Source organism: Balaenoptera physalus (assembly GCF_965194825.1).
Source record: "Balaenoptera physalus genome assembly, chromosome: 4".
Classification (NCBI taxonomy): domain Eukaryota; kingdom Metazoa; phylum Chordata; class Mammalia; order Artiodactyla; family Balaenopteridae; genus Balaenoptera; species Balaenoptera physalus.
The window spans coordinates 67,039,946-67,061,313 of record NC_138891.1 but is presented as its reverse complement, the minus strand read 5'-3'; the positions used below and the strand labels follow the sequence as shown (position 1 = coordinate 67,061,313).

The following is a 21,368-nucleotide window of genomic DNA, read 5'->3' as shown; positions in this document are numbered from 1 at the left end:
TGCCCTCGGTTTTTGGTTTTGGCATCCTCTATGCCCACTTTTACCCCTTCTTTCGGATCAAGTTGTTTTGTGCTCATGTTGAGTGGATTACAGAAATTACAAAGGAACTAAAGGATCTGTGAGCCCAAAGGATCTGTGAGCCCATAGGGCTTCCTTACCAAATCCATGGATAAGAAGTACATGGTACAATCGGTGAGGGGATTGTCAGGGAATATGCCGGAGGCTGGGATGGAAGATGTGCTTATTTCCACTAAAGAATTACAAAGAAAGCTATCTTGGTGGCCCCTGGCCACTAGCCATAAACACATATTGTTGATGACTTTGGCTGCTTTTTGAGAATTTAAAATGATCTGCCTTCTCTCATTTGTAGGGATTTGATACTAAGCCAAGAGGCTTAAAAGTCCCCCAATGCATTTTGTTTTTGTTTTTATCCATTCAAAAATAAATCACTGCTTCCATGAAACTTGTTGTGAAATCTAAACAAGCTGCCTCAAATCTTTGAGGCTTAATTTTTTTTGTATTTGTTAAATTAAATGTGTGCTATTCTTACTTATGAAGATCAAATTCAATAATATAAAGTATTTTGCAGTTTGTAAACAACTATGAAGTTATAAAACAGCTAATATTTTATTATTGGTAATAACACCTTGGGGCATTGAATTTTAGAGTCATAAGAGAGCTAAGATTATTTAATTCAATCATTTTGACGAAAGAGCTTGTGGGAGTATTTCTTTGGTAAAAAGCCTTAAAATCCTCAAGCATGTAAGAGCAAGGGATGGCATCATCAGTGAACCATGGGGAGGTGTGGTACAAAGCAAAGGACAGCAATAACTATGCCAGAACTCAGCACAGAGACCAGTTAACCCAGAACAGTGTAACCATAATAGCATCAATGGTAAACATTTACTAAGCTCTAGGCTATGGCAGGCTCATATGATATTCTCTATGTAAGCTCACAACAACCCAAAGAGGTAGGTACAACAATTATTCCCATTCTACAGATAAGCAAACAGGGGCATGAAAAGGTTAAATAACATGATCATAGTCACATAGCTAGTGAGTGGGGAGCCACGTGTGACCCCAGGTAGTCTGGATCAGCACTTACAGTGTTCACCATCATACTATGTTGTCCCTAGATGATGCAATCAGGGAGGGCTTTTCTGTGGTGGCGCCCTCAAGGGCAGCAGCGTGAGCCTGAGATAAATAGCAAAAGATAGCAATATCTGAGCTGACTTCAAACTGCCTCGACAAAAAAGGTGAGGGGGTGGTGGAGCCTCTTAGAAAAGGAAGTTTGGGGTACATACTGAAAGCCAGTCAAAACAGCAGTGAAATCACTTAATGAGTTCATTCCTTCTAATAAAAGGTACTTTTTGCCACAATCCCTGACACTCCTGGTGACATAGTCATAGAAAGGCATGAATGGGGAAGAAGTGAGGGAGGAAACTGAGAACTCAAGCAGAGAATACCCCGCAGAAGGGCTGGCCACAGCCTACTGCTGCCCTCACTGGGCATATATGTACAGCATGTAAAACAGGGGCTTTGCTACCCGCCAAGGGACCTTCACAACTCATAAACAGCCTTGATGCTTGCTGTTCTGCTCTTGACATGTCTATCTAAGGGAAACCCGTTCCCTGGCCTCCCACACAGTGACAACTGGATGCACACACCCTGTGGCTGACCTGATATTTAAAGGACTATATGTTGAGGTAGGTTCCCTCTATGCCCACTTTCTGGAGAGTTTTTCTCATAAATGGGTGTTGAATTTTGTCAAAAGCTTTTTCTGCATCTATTGAGATGATCATGTGGTTTTTATTCTTCAATTTGTTAATATGGTGTATCACATTGATTGATTTGCGTATATTGAAGAATCCTTGCATCCCTGGGGTAAATCCCACTTGATCGTGGTGTATGATCCTTTTAATGTGCTGCTGGACTCTGTTTGCTAGTATTTTGTTGAGGATTTTTGCATCTATGTTCATCAGTGATAATTGGTCTGTAATTTTCTTTTTTTGTGATATCTTTGTCTGGTTTTGGTATCAGGGTGATGGTGGCCTCATTGAATGAGTTTGGGAGCGTTCCTCCTTCTGCAATTTTTTGGAAGAGTTTGAGAAGGACAAGTGTTAGCTCTTCTCTAAATGTTTGATAGAATTTGCCTGTGAAGCCGTCTGATCCTGGACTTTTGTTTATTGGAAGATTTTTAATTATAGTTTCAATTTCATTACTTGTGATTGGTCTGTTTGATCACTTCATTGTACAGCAGAAACTAACACAACATTGTAAAGCAATTATACTCCAATTTAAAAAAAATAAGTGGCAAGTAAAGGACTGTATGGTTTCTGATCTAGATAACAGATAAAGTTTGGAGTACAAGCGACCTAAGTCTACCAGAACAGCAGATTCAGAGCGGCCCCAAAGCACATTTTCTCCCTAAATTCAGGTGTATATAGCATTTATAATTTGAGAATACATCATCACCACAAAATTAAAAATAAAGAAAGGAAGCAAGCAATAGGGATTCTTCCATATGGTAGAACTATTGAAAAAGAATACCAATGTGAAGAATGGGGGGAAAAAATCCAAAACCATAAAATAGGAGTTCCATAAGGGAGAAAACGGCAAATGAAAAATTAAAACTCAGTTTCCCAACATCACAAGAAAATCCCCCTTAGCTAAATAAAAACTTGACTCCTCAGATCAAACAGATTCACTGAATGCTGAGTAGAAATATTGGGGTGAGGGTGAGGGAAGCTGTATCTAGAAACAGTGTAGTAGAATTGCTGAATCCCACAAACAAAGCTTACAGATCAAACAAGAAAAAGTTACTAAATTGGAAAAAGAATCAACTGGCATCAGATTTCTCATCTGTAACACTAAAAACTGAATGATACAAAGTAATAACATAGAAATCTTTGTTGAATATTGAGGTAAAGAAAATTTGACCCTAGAATTCTACTTGCAGCCAAACTTTTACTTAACAATGAAACCAAAAAAAAAAGTCATTTTCAGATATGCAAGGACTTAGAAAATATATCATCCATGTAGCCTTTCCCAAATAAATAAACAAATAAGTAAGTAAATAAATAAATAAATATTTTATAAAGTACTGTAGGAGGAATTAAAAAAAAAAAAAGACAAAGAAGAACCAGTATGATGAATTCAAGAAAAAGAAATAACAAACAAGAAACAATGCAATAAACAAAAGCTATAGTTTATTAATAATGTGATGGTACAATTTAATGTGAGAAATAATTGTTTAAAAAGAGGTGTTATAAAGTTTAAAATATTGCAACACATTCTCCAAACTGTGTTAATAATACTTTAGATGAGGCAGGAAAAGGAATGCTCAAATTTCATATGGTGTATATATTGGGAGTGGGGCACATATGCATATCATAATTTTTCCTTGATAGAGAAACATGTTTGAAAACATTTACTCCATATTGTTTGATTTACTTACATTACTAAGAAAAAAACATGCATTACTTTTTAGATGTACAAAAAATAAATAAATGTATTTCAGCTTTGAAGGAATCACTAAGATTCTTGATGGGAAAGACAAAATGGGATAAAAACTTCCACTGACTCAGAAAGAACCAACTTAAGTTTCACTTAATTCGGGCACAGGAAATTTTCTGAAATATGCAAATATTGTAAATTACTCCCAATAAAGAAACTCAGGAGCTAAAGCAAATCTAACCTCATTGGTTATCTCAACACACAACAGAACTGACCGCAACCTATTTCCCCCTAAGACTTTTCTTGCCCAGCAATCAGCCAAACTTTCACTGCAGAATACATGCATGTGTCCTAGATTATTTCAAAAGAGTAGCAGCAGTGGTAATTGAGTTGATATGGGTGAATGAGCATGCGTGTGTACACATACGCCATTATCGATCCCTGGGAAAGGGTTTACCTTTTAAAATAGATTCTTAAAAAACAAGGAAGAGAAACTGTGACATTCATGAAAAAGGGTCAAATTACTAAATGAAACACTGGAATACTCCCTATCGGCTGTGGCCTGCTACTTTCAAAGAAGTTTTTATAAGTCTAGACACCAAAAATATCTCATTTCTCATCTGAATACCCAATCGGAGGATGATTCAGAGCGAAAGGCAAACAGGAAAACTCCGACATTCGCTTCTAGAAAGTCACACTGCCCGGAGGCTGTGACATGCCTAAGAACCCACCAGCCCTGCTAAACATACACTCCTCTACATGTGTGGACCGTAAAAGGAGGAGATAAACATGAAGCAAGCTGCTGCTGCTACTGTTGTTGCCAGGGTCACAAACAACCCTACAAATCAACTAGGGCCCCTCGCTAACACAAGACCCAAAGGAACAAGGCAAAGGGCCAGGAAGAAATAAGCATCACGGTCACTCCTCTGGTATGTTTTCATGGATCAAGATATTCTTATATCCTCACTACACAGGAAGGATAAGCACCTCAGAGTGGATTAAAGCTTTTGCTGAGCATTTTGGCTTTGCTCTGGCAATACTGCATCTCTGCTCTTAATTTTTGTAGACTGGATCTCCTTTTTCACCCAGCCTCTTCCTTCCTCACCCCACTACCAGGTAGCAGAAGGGATGACTTCTATGGTAGGGTATGTCCAAACCATATAAAGCAAGGCCTGCTGCCTATTTCTGTGAGCTCATGAATGAATGTGCCCATGGCTGGGGGCCTGAGTTCTCTACGTCTACAAGTAAAATTCTGTCATTCCGTACCTGTCATCATGATAGCACTAGACTAAGGGTCACAGGACACAGATTTCAGTTCCAGTTCTACTGAAACATCAATAGATTTTTAAGCTATTATTGATAAATGAAATACATAAAATGAGTAAGTAGATAAATGACTACAATCCACCATTCACCCTACACATCTATGAGCTTTGAAATTGTTTTCACAAGAGTAGAAATGACTTAGTCCACAAACTTTTGGACCCTGACTTTAAGACAAGACAATAAAGGATTTCAGAAGTTTCTCCAGAAACAGACTCATAGACATAGAGTACAGACCTGTGGTTGCCAAGGAAGGTTGGGGGAAAGGGGAGGGAGGGATGGATTGGGACTTTGGGATTAGCAGATGCAAACTAATATATATAGAATGGATAAACAACAAGGTCCTACCTTATAGCACAGGGAACTCTATTCAATATCCTGTGATAAACCATAATGGAAAATAATATGAAAAAGAACATATATATAACTGAATCACTTCACTGTACAGCAGAAATTAACACAACATTGTAAATCAACTATACTCCAAATCAACTATACTCCAATAAAATAAATTTTTAAAAATTAAAAATTAAAAAAAAAAAAAAGAAGTCTCTCTTCTTCCTTCTCTTTTCAACAAACTCTGGGCATTTCCCCAAGTTCAGTGAATAGCTCACATGACACTGTTTTCATGCTCTCCTCAGAAAAGTGACCTCTTTCAGGAGTTTTATGGATCACCCCCTTGAGACAGACACCACCTCTCTCTCTCCTGGCCGGGCAGTTCCTTTGAATGCACATCATTTTCTAAGAGGGTAGGAAGAAAATCAGTATGAGGAAATCATAAAGGGACAAATTTCAGTTCAATAAGAGAAAGACATTTGTAATACCTGGAGTAACCAGCAATGGATGAAACAGTCTGTTTTCTGAGGTGGAGGGGCTGGAGTTACCCTAGCAAAGGCAGCCATCTGCCTGAAGGAATGGAAGAGGTGATGGGAACTGGAAAGGTAAAAGCCCAGGAGCACAGACATGTAAAAGCAAGCCACGCTCTGGGTCACAAAGAGCGAGGCAGAGTGAGGAGATGTCAGCTGGTGGTCATGAAGAAAAAGTCAAGCAAACATGTCATAAAAAGAGGAAGTTAAATATCGGGCACCTGAACTCAAAGCCATCAGGTATCAGCAGGTAAATCCCTGAGGAGCTCAAGGAAGTCTACCAGACAACTCAGAGCTATTTGCATAGGGCTTCCCACAAGGGCAACACGTTTTGTCTGATGGTGTGTTAAAAGCACCACTTGGCACCCAACAACAGACCTGGGGATGTCAACCTTATATTTCAATAATAACAAATACCTGTAATGATTTCAGAATATTCTTCAGAATATTCTGTATTCTTATACTTGTTGCTTTATTGCCTAAAATTCCATTCCCCCATTTGAAAATTAAGATCCTAATTAGCCATCAAAGTTCAGTTCAATTGAAATTGTTTCCAAGAATCCTTCTTGCATGTCTCTAGACATAGTTAATTTATTTCCCCCACCCTCTACCTCAATATAGGACTAAGATTGTGCTTCCGATCAAAGCATGATGACTAAGGAATAATTTACTACGAAACACCTTAATTTAGAAGTTGGGTATATATGCATCTTCCAAGCTTGAATCGGAGGTTGTATCTGATCTATTCTCCTTGGCCTTCAACATTGCCTCAGCTGTAGCAGTCACCCATAAACATTTTGTTAAATTGAAAAAAAACTAGGAGAGTCAAATGACAGAAAAGGCACTTGAGTTATGATCTCTAATTCCCTTGCAAACCTGAAATTCTATGACATATTCTCCCTCTCTAAAACTTCTCTAAACGATGCTATATGCCTGCCCATTGGCTGGCTGAAATAAAAAGGAATTACCAACTGTGGCATGAGATCAAACAAAGCTAACAGTTCCAACGTTGAGACCCAGGGCACTAGACCCATGATGACAAGTTCTAAGGCTATAAACCCCACCGTATGTGTCTGACCTATAGAAGTTATTCAACTTATCATGAATGAATGAGTAACAAATGAATGAATGAAGTGACTGCTAAATGGTCACCCCAAACCTTACAGCCACTATGCTCGAACCGATACTGACAGAAGAGAAAATCTCTCATTGATTTTCCAAGATTCATCTTTTCCCACAAAAATGAGAATTCTCAAAACAAGAATTCTTGACACTAAATATTTGCCTTTTGCAAAGGGAAAAGAAAAAAGTTTACAGCATGCATCAGAAATTCAGAGACAAGTAAAACTCCAACAACACCTGGTCCTTCCAAACAAAAGCATGTTACCCCCTCATCGGAACCTCAGAGTCTTGAGAGGCCTGAAGCAAAATCACGTGCAAAGTGAGAGGAAGGACAGATAAAGAGTCAAGATTTCTCAAAAGAGTTCTGTCAGAAACTATAGGATCCACATCGTCTTGGGTCTCAGTTTCCTCACTTGTGAAGAGAGGGAATTAATTCATTCAGCAAGTATTTGAAAAGCTGTAACCAGATGCCTGGCACCAGGTTTGGACTCAATGATCTCTTAGGTCCCTTTCAGCTCTGAAAAACTTATAATTCTTAGAGTCACACTTAATAGAGGTTCTTTTGGCTCTGACCTGAAGATCTAGCTGGAAACAAACAGATTTCTACATAAAAACACACATTTACCAGCTAATATTTGGACCGGGCAACAGGAGTTTTCACCATTGGCTGGGAGAAAAACATGCAGAATTTTCTCCTGTGATTACATTACTCTGAGTTCCATCGTAGCTCAAATCTAAAGTTGGGGCAAATATGGCCAGAGTGGGACCAAGCCTCTATCACATCACATCACCACCACACAAGGAAAGGACATGCCCATTTTCTTCTTCTTTTTTTTTTTTATTTATTTACTTTATTTATTTATTTTTGGCTGCGTTGGGTCTTTGTTGCTGCACGCGGGCTTTCCCTAGTTGCAGTGAGAGGGGGCTACTCTTCCTTGTGGTGCGCGGGCTTCTCATTGCGGTGGCTTCTCTTGTTGCGGAACACGGGCTCTAGGCACGTGGGCTTCAGTAGTTGTGGCTCGCGGGCTCAGCAGTTGTGGCTCGCGGGCTTAGTTGCTCCGTGGCATGTGGGATCTTCCCGGACCAGGGCTCGAACCCGTGTCCCCTGCATTGGCAGGCGGATTCTTAACCACTGCGCCACCAGGGAAGTCCCTGCCCATTTTCTTTTGAACTTGCCAACAATCTTCCACATATTCAATAACAACACACCTCTCCTACCAGATCTGCCCTTTTCCATTTGGCAAAATCTGTTTTATTTTTTTATCCTTCTTCCTTCTGTTTTATAGAACATAAGCCAACATGGCAACAAGCTTTTTGTTTATTTCCTTCCTTTTCAAAAACAAAGTCATAGCTTGGATATAGTTAACAGGACAAGATCTATACAGAAAAAGACTTCTTATAATTTTATGAAAGCCCCAGGTTTGATTTTTCTTAATGAAACCCTTGGCAAGCCTTATTATTATTCTTGTTGCTGTTACTTTTATATGGTGACAATTATAACATCAAAATATCTATAAGGTGATTATAGTTTAGTACATTCAAATCCATCTGTATTTCATTTAATTATTAGAGGTAGAAACAGTTATCTTATCTTTAATTACAAGAAAAGTGGGCCTTAGGGTGACCTGGTCGAGATCATGTGACAAGAATAAGCTGCTCAACTAGTATCAAACACAACTCTTCTGTCACAAGGTCAAGCAAACTTTTCAGAACTCAGGATTTTACATGCTTACAAAATAGTTACATAACTATTCAAGAAAGAAGATAGACTAAGCAAAATATTTAATTGCATAAATTAAACAATATGCAAAGAACAGCCCTTACTAACATGTAAGTTTCATAAGGGCAGAACCCTGTTTGTCTTTTTTGATATAGAATACGTAGTGCTATAAAGGTGCCCACACAGAGCACAGAAATATTTGTTGAGTGAATTAATCATTTCTACCTTTGTCTCCTCTAACCTGAAATTTAAGAGAAAAAAAGTCACACAATGAACTGAACTACTTAAGCAGTTACTTTCTATGGCTTTTCCTCTTTAAAATTTATTATGGGAAATCTTAAACATGTACAAAGGTAGAACAAATAATGAATTAAACCTCCATGCACCCAACAATTATCAACTCATAACTAATATTTTCTCACCTATATTCTCACTCAGTAGCTTCCTACTCTTACGATTCTTTTTTATTGGAGTATAGTTGATTTACACTGTTGTGTTAGTTTCAGGTGTACAGCAAAGTGAATCAGTTATATATATATATATATATATATATATATATATATATATATATATACATACATATATATACACACACACATATATATATACATATATACAAATTATATATATATATGTATATATGTATATATATACGTATATATGTATATATATACGTATATATACACATACCCACTCTTTTTTAGATTCTTTTGATTTTAAAGCAAACACCAGGCACTATTCCACTTCATTGACCAACCCTGCCGACATTTCTCTAAAAAATAAGGATTTTTTTTCTTTGACATATCTATAGTAACATCATCACCCCTAAAAATATGACAATAATTTTATGACAGTATTATTTAGTCTTCCTTCCTGACATAACTGGCATTTAACTGCCTAAACAGTGGCAGCTGGTCACCAGTGGCTCTACATGAACACAGGCTGAGAACTTTTACTGTTGCTTCTGAATCTAGCCCTGAGTCACTTTGCTATCAACACCCCCTGGAGCACAAATACTTCTAAATAGTCAATACATACCATACGGTGCACACCTGACCTCACTCAGAAGAGAAAACCTAAGAAATTTTGCTGTTGCTTTTGCTAGAAAGATGTTGCTGACCAATTAGTACCCACAGTGACCAGCCAGAACCTTAAAATATCAGCCTTACTCATTTAGAATGCAACGTCTGTGGAAAGAGAAAAAAGGCAATAAAAAAGCCTGGTTGTGTGTCTCCAGGATAACAAGAAAATGTGGACTTCTCAAATGGCATTCCTAAAGAATGACTTTCAGTTTCAAAATAAAATTAGCAGGTAAAAGGATTTCCAGGGCTTCAGAGGGCAAGCCAGCAGAACTCTAGGAAGCTTGAGTTGGGCAGTTGGCATTAAAATGCCTTAGTGCTTTGTGAGGTGTAAAGCTCTCTGTAGGCTCTGGATAAATGTTTAGCCATCACAGAAACAATCTCAGAATTCATGATTCCTAGCATGGCTTATAAACATGACTTCAACCCCAGATCTTACCTGTGCCCTGAAAGCACTGTCATCAAGGGGAGGTGGAGGAGGGAAGTTCCCAGAGCCCGATGGAGAAGCACTGGAATCATCTAGAGGTGGAGGCGGGGGTGGAAGAAAATCACCTGTGGAAAGGAAACACACACATGAAATTAACACGGATGCAATACTATAGCACTCTTACGAACACAGACAGTCCCCAACTTATGATGGTTCCACCTATAATTTCTCGACTTTACCACGGTGCAAAAGCAACAGGCATTCAACAAAAAACGTACTTTGAATTTTGATCTATTCCTGGGCCAATCATATGGGGTGCAATACTGTTGTGATGCTGGGCTTCGGCAGGCAGCCACAGCTCCCAGTCAGCCAGGAGATCGCCGGGGTGAACGACCCATACACTTACAACCATTCTGTGCCCTCACAACCATTCTGTTCTTCACTTTCAGTACAGTGCCCAATACATGACATAATATACTCAACTTTTTATTATAAAATAGGCTTTGTGTTACATGATTTTGCCCAACTGTAGGCTAAATGTAAGTGTTCTGGGCATGTTTAAGGTAGGCAAGGCTAAGCTATGATGTTTGGTAGATTAGGTGTATTAAATACATTTTCCACTTAATATTTTCAACTTACAGTGGGTTTTTCACGATGCAACCCCATCATAAGTCAAGGAAGATTTGCATTAGCTGGCATTTTACTGCTTTGTTAATTGGCTTTGACACATAACTTTTTGTCCTGCCCAGCAATTATTCCCTAAGTTCTCCTCGTTTAATTAGCATCCTTAACTTTCAGAATAATAAGGATCAGACGGGATACTTAGAAGTGACATAAAGCTGGTGTAGAAGCGCGTCAAGTACATTTAGCCAGAACAGGGAAGGTGCTTGGAGTGGTGGATTACTGAGGTGTATGAGACTTGTTGCTTGTTCTCAATAAATTTTCAGTCAAGCAGAGAAGGAAAAAAATGTGTAAACAGGTAAGGTAACACAAGGTGCAATTTATTAAGCTCTACAAACTCTTTTGGAAGTTAAGATAAAGGAAAGCTTACATTCATTTGGAGTAACAAGGAAGCTTTACTGGAGTATTTAAATTGTCCCTGAACATTATGATGTAGATAGTAAGTTCACATTAGACAGAAATAAAGGAAAATAGAGGCATAATGGTAAAAAAAAAAAAAAAAAAAAAAAAATCAGGGTCTAGAGAATAAAAAGCAAGTTACAATACAGCATAAACATAGGAATGTAAAATAACACTAGTAGGTTATAAAAATTAAAGCAGTATGAAAATAAGCTTTTAAGTGTGTCCCACATCTAGCATAGAGTTTGAATTTTATTGTGCATGCAGTGAGGATCCATTAGGGATTTCTGAGAAGGAAACACTTCTAAGAATATGATTTACTAAAGACTAAGCTAAAAGTGTGTGCAGGACAAGATTAGGAGAAACTGGAGTAAGAAACATCCAATTTGGAAAGCTATACACTATCCAGGCTTTAGGATACTAGGAAATCTAACATCGTTTCTTCGGTTCTTGGTATGGAATCTTTTTAAATGTTCTTTGCAAGAAATTCTATTAAGAAAAGGAAACCTTCATTTTCTAAAAAAAATTTCTCTATGTGCCCTCTTCCTTTTAGCAATAATGTTTTAGACGTGTTGGGGAACTGTCCTCCTCTATGGATAAATAGTTTTTCCTTGCATTTCAGCTGTTCAACACTTAGTGGTAGAGTATAGTCTCTACCACTCAGTGAGTCACTGTTGGATAGTACCAAAACATCACAACTTAGGTCTTCAGAAGAGAAAGAGTCTAAATCTCACAGTGGAAGGATGGTGACTTGGACTGATTGTTCTGATACACCTTTGAGATGGTTCAGTTGAGCTCCATTTGCCTTATAAATAACAGTCTTACACAGAGAACAGATTTGTGGTTGCCAAGAGGGAGGGGGAGGTGGGGTAGGGATGGATTGGGAGTTTACGATTAGCAGATGCAAACTATTATATATAGAATGGATAAACAACAAGGTCCTACTGTATAACACAGGGAACTATATTCAATATCTTATGATAAACCATAGTGGAAAAGAATATGAAAAAGAATGCACATATATGTATGACTGAATTACTGTGCTATACAGCAGAAATTAACACATTGTAAATCAACTATACTTCAATAAAATAAATTTTAAAAAAGTAACAGTCTTAGAGTTGGAAGAGTAGCTAACAGCTGTCAAGTCTAGCTCCCAGCCATATTCAGGCTACCCAGAAGTCAAACACACTATCTTCAGAATACTCTGTTTTTTGGACTCTCACCATGCACCAGGCACTGAGCTAAGATTTTCCTAGGCTACCTCTTACTCCCACAACAACTCTCTATGCTGATGGTTCTGAAACTTTAGAGCTCACTAGGATCGCTGGAAGGTCTCCTTAAAACACAGATTGCTGGGACCCACCCCCAGAAGCTCTGATTCAGTAGGTCTGGGTCAGGGTCTGATAATTTGCATTCCTAATAAATCCCCAGGTGATGCTGGTGCTCCTGGTGACCACACTTTGAGAACCATTGCATTAAGCAAAGTGTCATAGTATTCCTACTTTGGACCCCATAGAATTGGAAAGGTTCAATGGCATGTCATATAGAAACATCTCTACTTCTCTCATCCTTCTGGGTGTACACATCTGAAGATATATGTTGTCTATATCCTTATGAAAATTATAAGTCTCATAAATCATTATTAACTCCATCTAAGAGTTCTAAACATTGGCTAGGTACTAGAATCACCAAGGAATCTTATCTAAAAATGCCGATGCCCAAACCCTATCTCATACCAATGCATTCAGAATCTCAGGGATGGGGAAAAGGAATGGGGAGAAGGGATCAGATGCCCATATTCCTTTAAAACCCAGATAATGCTAATGTGCAGCCAGGACTGAGAAACTCACTGGCCTTCAAAAAAAAATGAAATACCTGTCAAGTAAAAAGGATCGTCACCAAGATCTTTTCTACCTTTAAAAGTCATAATGTATGAGACAAAAGCTCACAATGAAGTTTTAAGTGATCAGCAAAGATGTCTAGGTTGATGGAGACTTGATGATCAAATTCTACTTCACAGCTTAATTTTCAGGTTCAAATGTTCTATCTGGACCTATGTCGTCTTCATATTCAATTTAAAAGAGAATTTCTCAGCACCTTCTTATACTTTACCAGATTCTTTATGTCATAGGAATTGTCAGAGCATTAAACAGTATCAGAACTGACCAAAATCTTGGAGATATATTATGAAGGTAGAAACAGAGGCCCACAAAAGACACATGAACTGCCCAAATTCTCAGAGCAAACTTGTCTTAGAATAAAAAGTACACCTGCCTGTCTCTGAGGTCCCTTCCAACTATATCCTTCTTGACCCTATACTTCTGTCATAGAAATTAAATAAAGTGAGGTGCAAGTTGATGAGAGTCCTGGGAGGGTGAAAAGGAACCGAGAAAGAAAACAGAATGTATTTTTTTAAAAGAAATATCTTGAAAACAACATAAATCTAGACCATGTGTTCTAGGCAAGATTAGGCAGATTATTAAAGTCATAGTGATAACATCATAATACGTATCTGCTTATTTTAATCAGTTACTAAGTTAGACCAAAGTTTTCCATCTTTCAAGCTCAATCATCGTAGGCTTCTTGCTACATTGTTCAGAGTGGAGCTCACATTTTAAAAGGATGTGGAGGACTGGGTAAATGTCTAGAAAACAGACACACACACATGATAAAGGGATAGAAAATGGGTCCTTTGAAGGGAAGCATGACTAGTTAAGACAGTTGGAACGAAAAACTCTTCGTAAAGAGTTTTAAATCAGACTAAGAACTATTATGAGAATTCTGACTTCAGGCTCACCACTTTAACAGGCAGGTCAACAGAGGGAAATGCCTCTAAGTAACAGTAAGTTCAGCTTAAGAGAGAAGGCACAATTTCCATGTTTAAGGAAGATGGCAAAAAGGACAGAACAAAATGTGTGTATATAAATGTTGCGGGGGAAGATCCTTTCGTTTACAGTAGATTTCTTCAAACGATGAAAGAGCACTTGTCTGAGATGCTTGCGGGGCAACCCTCCTAGAGGAAAAAGCACCTGGACGGAATCAGCTGTAGTATCTTACAACCAGCAATGCTAAGCTGTAGACCTTCACATTAGTGCATGCCCTGCCCTCTGGGCTTGCTGGGGAAATCCAAGTGAACTCCCAGACCCTGTGAATTACAGGGGCACTGAATAGATCAAACAGGCAAGTCAAAAATGGACACACATCAGGCAACTGGGGAATGCAGTGATGCATAAAAGCTAAGAAAGAAATATTTGGTTTTATTAGGAGTGGAGTAGTCACAGACACATGTCTATAAACCTGGTTTCCTCCTCACCGTTTTCCTCACCATACAAAGCCTACCCAACACGCAAAATACATTTATTCCTCAATTACCAGCTAAAATGATTTACTCCAAAGTTACACTGCTAGTGAAATGCAGAGCTGGAAATAGATGCTCACAATGCCTTGGAGAGAAGCAAGGAAAGATCTTGCTTAATTTGCTCTACACCATCCCATCTCATTCAGCTAATATTCAAAAGGTTTTTGCTTTGTGCCAGATGTGGCACCATGAGGCAGTTCAGGTGAGTTCGGCAAATAAAGTATTATATCCCTGATTCCCAAACACTACTTTATTCCAGTTGACATCAGAAAATAGCCTGTTAATGCATACCATTAACTTGAAGAGAGTGAGGAAAAACTCCCAGAAACCCAGCTATTTATATTTTCTCAAGCTACCCTTTCTAGTCTAGGGGTATTTAAAAGGCAGTGGCACTGAGAAGCAGACGTGGCTACTTGATTGTAACTGAGTTATCACCCACTGTAGCTACCCCAGTAACATGGCTCAGGCATATATAAAAGGCATCTACCTGAAAACAGTTTGCTTAGCCCTTCATGATATGACGTCCCCCGTGAGAGGGAGAAAATAACAAGAATTTACCAACAAAGAAGACGGTTACTGGTTATATATGATTGTAGTGCAAAAGTACAAGGGAGTAATTAAACTCAGATCATCAATAAAGTCTGGATTCATTTACTATGGTTAAAAAAAAAAAAAAAAGCAAGCATCATTCTCCTTCTTCTTGATCCAAATATCCATGTAAACCTACATACACACACACATACGGATTTAGATAACAGCCCCTTTTGTGCCTCATACAGGTTCTATCCCAGCATCTATAATACTTGATTGCATTTATGTGTTCATGGCCATTCTCTCCTAGTAAGAACTGAAACTCCTAACAAACAGAGCCCACTCATAATTTATCTTTATATCCCCACCACTTGGCATAAGGTTTGGGCCATGTCATCCCTCAGTAAACGTAGGCTGAAAAACTAAATGAATAAAAAGCCATTTAATCACTCAATTGCTTTTTTTTTTTAAATGACCTGGTGTCTTAGGTGCTTTTCAAACATCAATGTTCAAATCACCAAAAGGATCCAGCTAAAATGCAGGCTCTGATTCGCCAGGTCTGGGGTGAGGCCTGAGATTCTGCATTTCTCACATGCTCCCAGGTGATGCTGATGTAGATCTGTAGACCGCACATGAAGGGCTCTGGCAGTTGGCAGATGTTGGCTCTCTAACTTCCTTAAATGGAGAAATTCTGGTTGTTTAAGGAAAATCTAAACTTTAAGGTAATTATAAATAAAATTACTTTGGAGCTCCTCAAATTAAGAATTTAAATTATGAGTACACAAGAGATTGGTTTGGAACACACACACACACACACACACACACACACACACACACACACACGAAATAAAAATAATTATGGTGACCAGATCATAAGCTTCAAGTAAAGACAGTTATTCTTTTCCATTAATAGTAACTAATAGAGAAAGGAAATATGTTCCAAAGAAAATAGTACAAAATTTCAAGCCCAAAAACTTAAAACACAAAGCCTAGCTCAACCCTTTACTTTGGAAAAGGCACTGCTACCATCTCAGGTTCAGTTTTCGTCACCTATTAAATGAGTATAACAATAGCCACTTCACGGTGTCACTCTGCAGATCAACCCAGTTAAAACTGAGACTCTGGACTTTTTTTTGACTACAACCTAGAAGTAAAGAAATAACCTTTTATATGATGATGCAAAATTCCTATCTGGACATGTGTAAGTACATGTATATCTGAAACAAGGGTTTCATGAAACCATACTTATTGCATGTAATCCACACTGACATCTTCTCTGTTATTTATTTACTTTAAAGGTGTTGTGTGTGACCCACTAAAGTGACTGTGACCCATAAATGGGTCTCAATCCACAGTCTGAACACTGCTAAGCTAAACTGTATGTAAGTGACTTGTACAATGTGTACATGATAGATGACATTTTTTTCTTTTCACTTATGCACAAAAGAGCAGCTGAGTCTACATTTGCCTACTCAGTAGAGAAGACCAAATCTGAGAAGATGAAGCTCTCTGAGCAAGGGTGAGAAAAGAGAACAAGTGAGAAGATACAATAAATAGAACAGGAGTGAAAAATCCCTGTAAGGTGGTTGAGTTATATCACAGCTGTAGCATTCTCCTCATAAATGAGAGGCAATTTATTATGAAACCAAGCAACTGAAGACTTTGTTTACAATTTTACCCTCAAATCCATCTTCAGTTTGCATTAAAACACATGTGCCACCAAGAAAACTCCATCAGAAAGCACACTGGGTAAAATCTTTTAAAAATGAAGTATCAAGATTTATGACATTAAGTAAATGTTATTTGTGTGATAACATATATACATATATGCCTGTATTATCAGGGAGTACCTTTGAAGTAGATTCCCAAGAAATTGTTAAAGGCAAGTTGCCTCTAAGAAGATCAATTTTGCAACTGGGGAACAAGAGTGGAAGAGAAACTCACTTTTCGTTATACAAATTTCTAACCGGTCACTGTTCTACCCACTTATTTTAAAATAACACATACACACAATTCAAAAGAGAATTTTCAGTACCTAGAAATGTGTCATAGGTTTTCAAAAACCACCAGGAAATATTGGGATATGGCAGAGATCAAGGAACCATTGAGGATAAGGCCCATTTAATGCATCACCTCCCGGTCTTCTCAATCTATTTACTACCCATAGGTTGTAACTAAAAAATATGAAAGGAGTTGCACTGATTTACTCAATGTGTGGCTCCTATTAGAGATAGGATAAAAAGCCTGCTTATTCCCAGAGCCAAAGCCTAGGCACCATCTCAGAGTGACCACAGACCTCTTTCCTGGATTAAGCACTCACGGAGCTACTAATAAGGCAGCTCCTGAATTTCCATTTTTTTCCTGTTCCTTCAGTGTGCAGCCCCTTTGAGAACTCACGGGCAGAACTGATAATTATCAGGGCAAGGTTGGGCATCCCTGGTTCCCTGTCCTCACTGTCATCAAAATAGCAACAGTACTGCCCCCCTTAAATGACACGTCTTCATCTGTAAATGGGAAGATATGTGACCTCAACCAAGTAGCTTCAGTTCTCTAGTTCTCACACTAGACATTTTTGGAGTTCATGCTTTTGTTATATATAATGATATATTAGAAGAGAAACCTTTCTACTTTTCTTCCATTTTTATTTTCTGCTGCTTAACTAAAAAGCAAACAAATTTTTGATTCTGATAGTACTTAATTTTCTAAGTCATGTTATTTAAATGAAAGGTCAAAATTAAAGAGTGATGAAACACAATAATGGTATAAGACGATATAAGAAATTCAGCACTCGTATGCTACTTATATATAAATAGGAGTGTTAAAGATAAAACTTTCTCAAGAAAATTTGGCAACAGGTATCAAAAGCCTTAAAAATGTTTATACACTTTGATGCAGCAATACCACTTTTAATAAATTATCCTACTAAAGCAGTGACTAAAGACTATACAGGGAAGCAGGTTAAAGAATCTTAATCACAGTGAAACACAATGGAAATGATCAGACTATTCATCAATAAAATTTGGGTAAAAAAATATCAATTGAAGTCAGTCACACACTGGAAAATTGTGTTGCCATCAAAATGATGATGTTGATCTAGATCTGACATCTATTTAGTCATTGATTGGGTGCCTTCTATGTGCCAGGGATTATTTTAGACACCAGAAGGAAACATCGAACAAACAAATAAATAAAACAAACACAAAGAGCGGCACTCGTGTAATTTATACTCTATCAGGAGAAGAAGAACACTTAAAAAATAAATTACATAAAACATACTTGATATCAAATCTTGATAAGTACTATACAGATATATAGGGCAAGGAAGGGGGAAAGGACTGCTAGGGTGATGGTGGAACGTTGCAGTTTTAAAGAGAAAGGTTGGAAAATGTCTCATGGAGGTGATATTTGAACAAAGACTTAAATCTAGTGAAGGTGTGAGTCATGGGGTATCTGGTACAAGTACATGAAAAGCTGTTTCTGATGTATTACCTTGTGAGGAAAAAAATGGGCTACTGAATATTGTTTATAATATGGCACTATTTCTGTATAAATATTTTGTATACGTTAACAATGTTGTTTATAGCTCATGGGATGGTTGTTTACAGCTCATGCCTTCTCCTTTTGGTTTAATTGTTATACAATAAATGTGAATTATAGGCATGCATTTTTAAAAAATCAAAAGGAAGATACTTCGAAATGAATTGCAGAATCTACTTAAGCCAGTGTTTAATTTTAATGCATCACTATATTTACCCAAGCCAAAATGTAATGTCTCCGTCATCCTTCTAAATAACTTAGCTTGAAATGCTCTTACAGATTCTCAAATTAAAAGCAGGAAGAATGATTATCCTAAAGTAGATGAAGTCTCCCTGATTTTCAGATGGACAGTTTCACTCTACATCTAGCTAATACAGAATCCCTGGGTCGTCACTGAGTTCAATAGTCCTCATGTTTGACCACAAATAAATAGTCTGCGTGAAGGTGAAATACCTTAGGGCATCATATCTAAGTATGCTGTATTTCTCTATCACATAGGGGTCTCCATTTGTTGAAAAACAGATTCACTTTCTTAGTCAAGAAACACTGAATGATTTTCAAATAATATGAAATTAGGAGGACAGTCTGGTTCTCCAAATGGAGTAAAACCAAATAGCATTTTTGAATCCACCAAGTGTCAATTGTCTTACAAAAAGACAGTAATTTCTACCGAAACAACAAACCACACCATATAATTTGGCTTCCAAAGATGGGCATTCAAAATAAACAGGGCAATGATTTAAGCCTAAGCATCAATCTTCTACCAACTATTGAGATACCTTTAGCCCCACACCAAAAAGTGAAATTCTCTCAGTTTAAAAATTAAAAATTCATGCCGTGGACACAGAATGAGGCATCAGTCTAGAGAAACAAAAAAATCTTAACTTACCACTGAAAAAAGAAGCTGGCAAACAAATATCAATGTGCTGAGAGACTATTCCAAAAATACTCTTTTTTCTTGGAGATGGGACGTCACCCTGTGGCAGCCACTGAGGCCAGAAGCTTACCTTCCTTCCAAAGATGGTGATGGAGCTGGAGGGATGATAGTTGCAGAATAAAAACACTTTAAATAGCTCATTTAAACTTATTTCACCACTGCTATATCTGGAGAGAGTGACCCATCGTCACTTCCAGTGACAACATATTGCTCCTTCTTGATTTAGCTCTATTGGAGCACATATTCTGCTCTCTGTTAGTTTAATTGCATATCTACTGGTTTCTCCTACTAGACTATAAGCACCTTGAGAGCAGGCTCTCTGTTTTAGAGGGCACATAGAGCACACAGGAGATGCTTGATGAACAGTAATAATATTACTATTATAAATGATTATTATTATAAATCTATATTATATTAAACTGAATTGAACTCTGAAAAAATGAACATATGTATTTCTACCATGGACCATTTTGCCCCTTTTCAATTACTGACATAAGGTCAATACACTATAGTACTGGGGGCGGGGGTGTGATAGGTTCTGCGTGATGCTCATAGCTGGACAGTTAATAACATCGGTCTTAAAGAAGCCACCTAGTTTTGCTGTTGTTGTTGTCATTGCTATTGTTGTTGCTGTCATTGTTTTTTCACATTAACTTACTCGGAGCATGTCTTCAGGATACAGGCCCTGAGTCCTCATCCCTAAGTCACCACCTGGCTATGGGGACACCCTCATCTCAAGAAACACTGCAACCACGTGTACTGTACTTGATCTTTCTTCCGCAATAAAAGGTCTGTAGATAGGTCTTAACAGTATCTTATCCCACAACGTATCTAGAAACTCCTTCAAATCCTCCAGGAATGTTGGAGGGTCAGGTTTCTGTCCATAAAGGAGACTTGGGAATGGAAGAGGAACAGGGAAATGAAGGAAGTGGAAGGAGAGATGTTATGTGAATAGAAACACAAAATGGTAGTGCTTGAGGTGTTGAAACAGCTCTGACTTTTAAACGAAGGTACGCATCAGCATCTCGGGAAGCACTTTCTTTTACTGCATACAGCGAGGCCCCACTCTACAATTCTTAGATCAGAACCTTTGGGGTTGGGACCCAGACACAAGTATCTTGACATGCTCCCCACATGATTCTGACATGTAGCCCTGGTTAAGAGTCACTGACCTTCATAAAAGACAAACTAAGACTGAGAAGCTATCCTAGCTTACAGAAGACTAAGAAGACAAGGCAACTAAATGCAACTTGTGATTCTGGATAGGGTCCTAGACCAGAAAAAGAATCTTAATAGAATAATTGATTAACTCTGAATAAAGTCTATATATTAGCAAGAAGTATTGTGGTCAGTGTGTTAATTGCCTAATTTTGGTAACTGTCCTATGATTATGTAAGATATCAACATTTGGGGAAACTGGATATAAAGGCTAAGTGAGAATCCTTTATATTATTTTTCAACGTTTGTGTGAAGTCTGAGATCATTTCAAAGTGAAAAGTAAAATTTTATTTTTTAAACTTTAAGAAAAAAAGTCATTGATTGGGTGCCTTCTATGTGCCAGGGCTTTTATTTTACACATGGAGAAATTTCAACCAGTGTGGTAAAGAGAAACACATATAGTGTAGAACCATACCAAGAAACCCACTGTGACCCTGCATCCCCTAACTTCTGGCTGAGGACATATTTACCACGATAGATGGCAAATTTAGTGTGAGAAACTGAGGCTGCTTAAGAATACGGAGGAAACCTGCTCGGCCCCTACAACTTCAGAAGACTATGAAGAAGAGAAGAGGTTCTTACTATTTAGGAGACTTGGATTAGATGATCAGAAACACGTGAAATATCTTCAATAACACCCAGGCTAAATGCAGCATGGATAGGCTGGGAATCCTAGCGTGACGATCAGCAGCGATGAAATCCCACCACGCT

General features: G+C 38.0%; 1 protein-coding gene across 8 annotated transcripts in view; it reads right to left on the bottom strand.

Moving 5' to 3' along the window:
- The window catches only part of LPP (LIM domain containing preferred translocation partner in lipoma), a 692,297-nt gene that overhangs the window by 380,101 nt on the left and 290,828 nt on the right, over positions 1-21,368 (bottom strand). For all 8 annotated transcript variants that reach the window (XM_082461500.1, XM_082461502.1, XM_082461505.1 and 5 more), the window contains one exon: positions 10,006-10,118. In XM_082461500.1, coding sequence (XP_082317626.1) covers positions 10,006-10,118 — 113 coding nt within the window. The remainder of the gene's footprint in view (positions 1-10,005; positions 10,119-21,368) is intronic.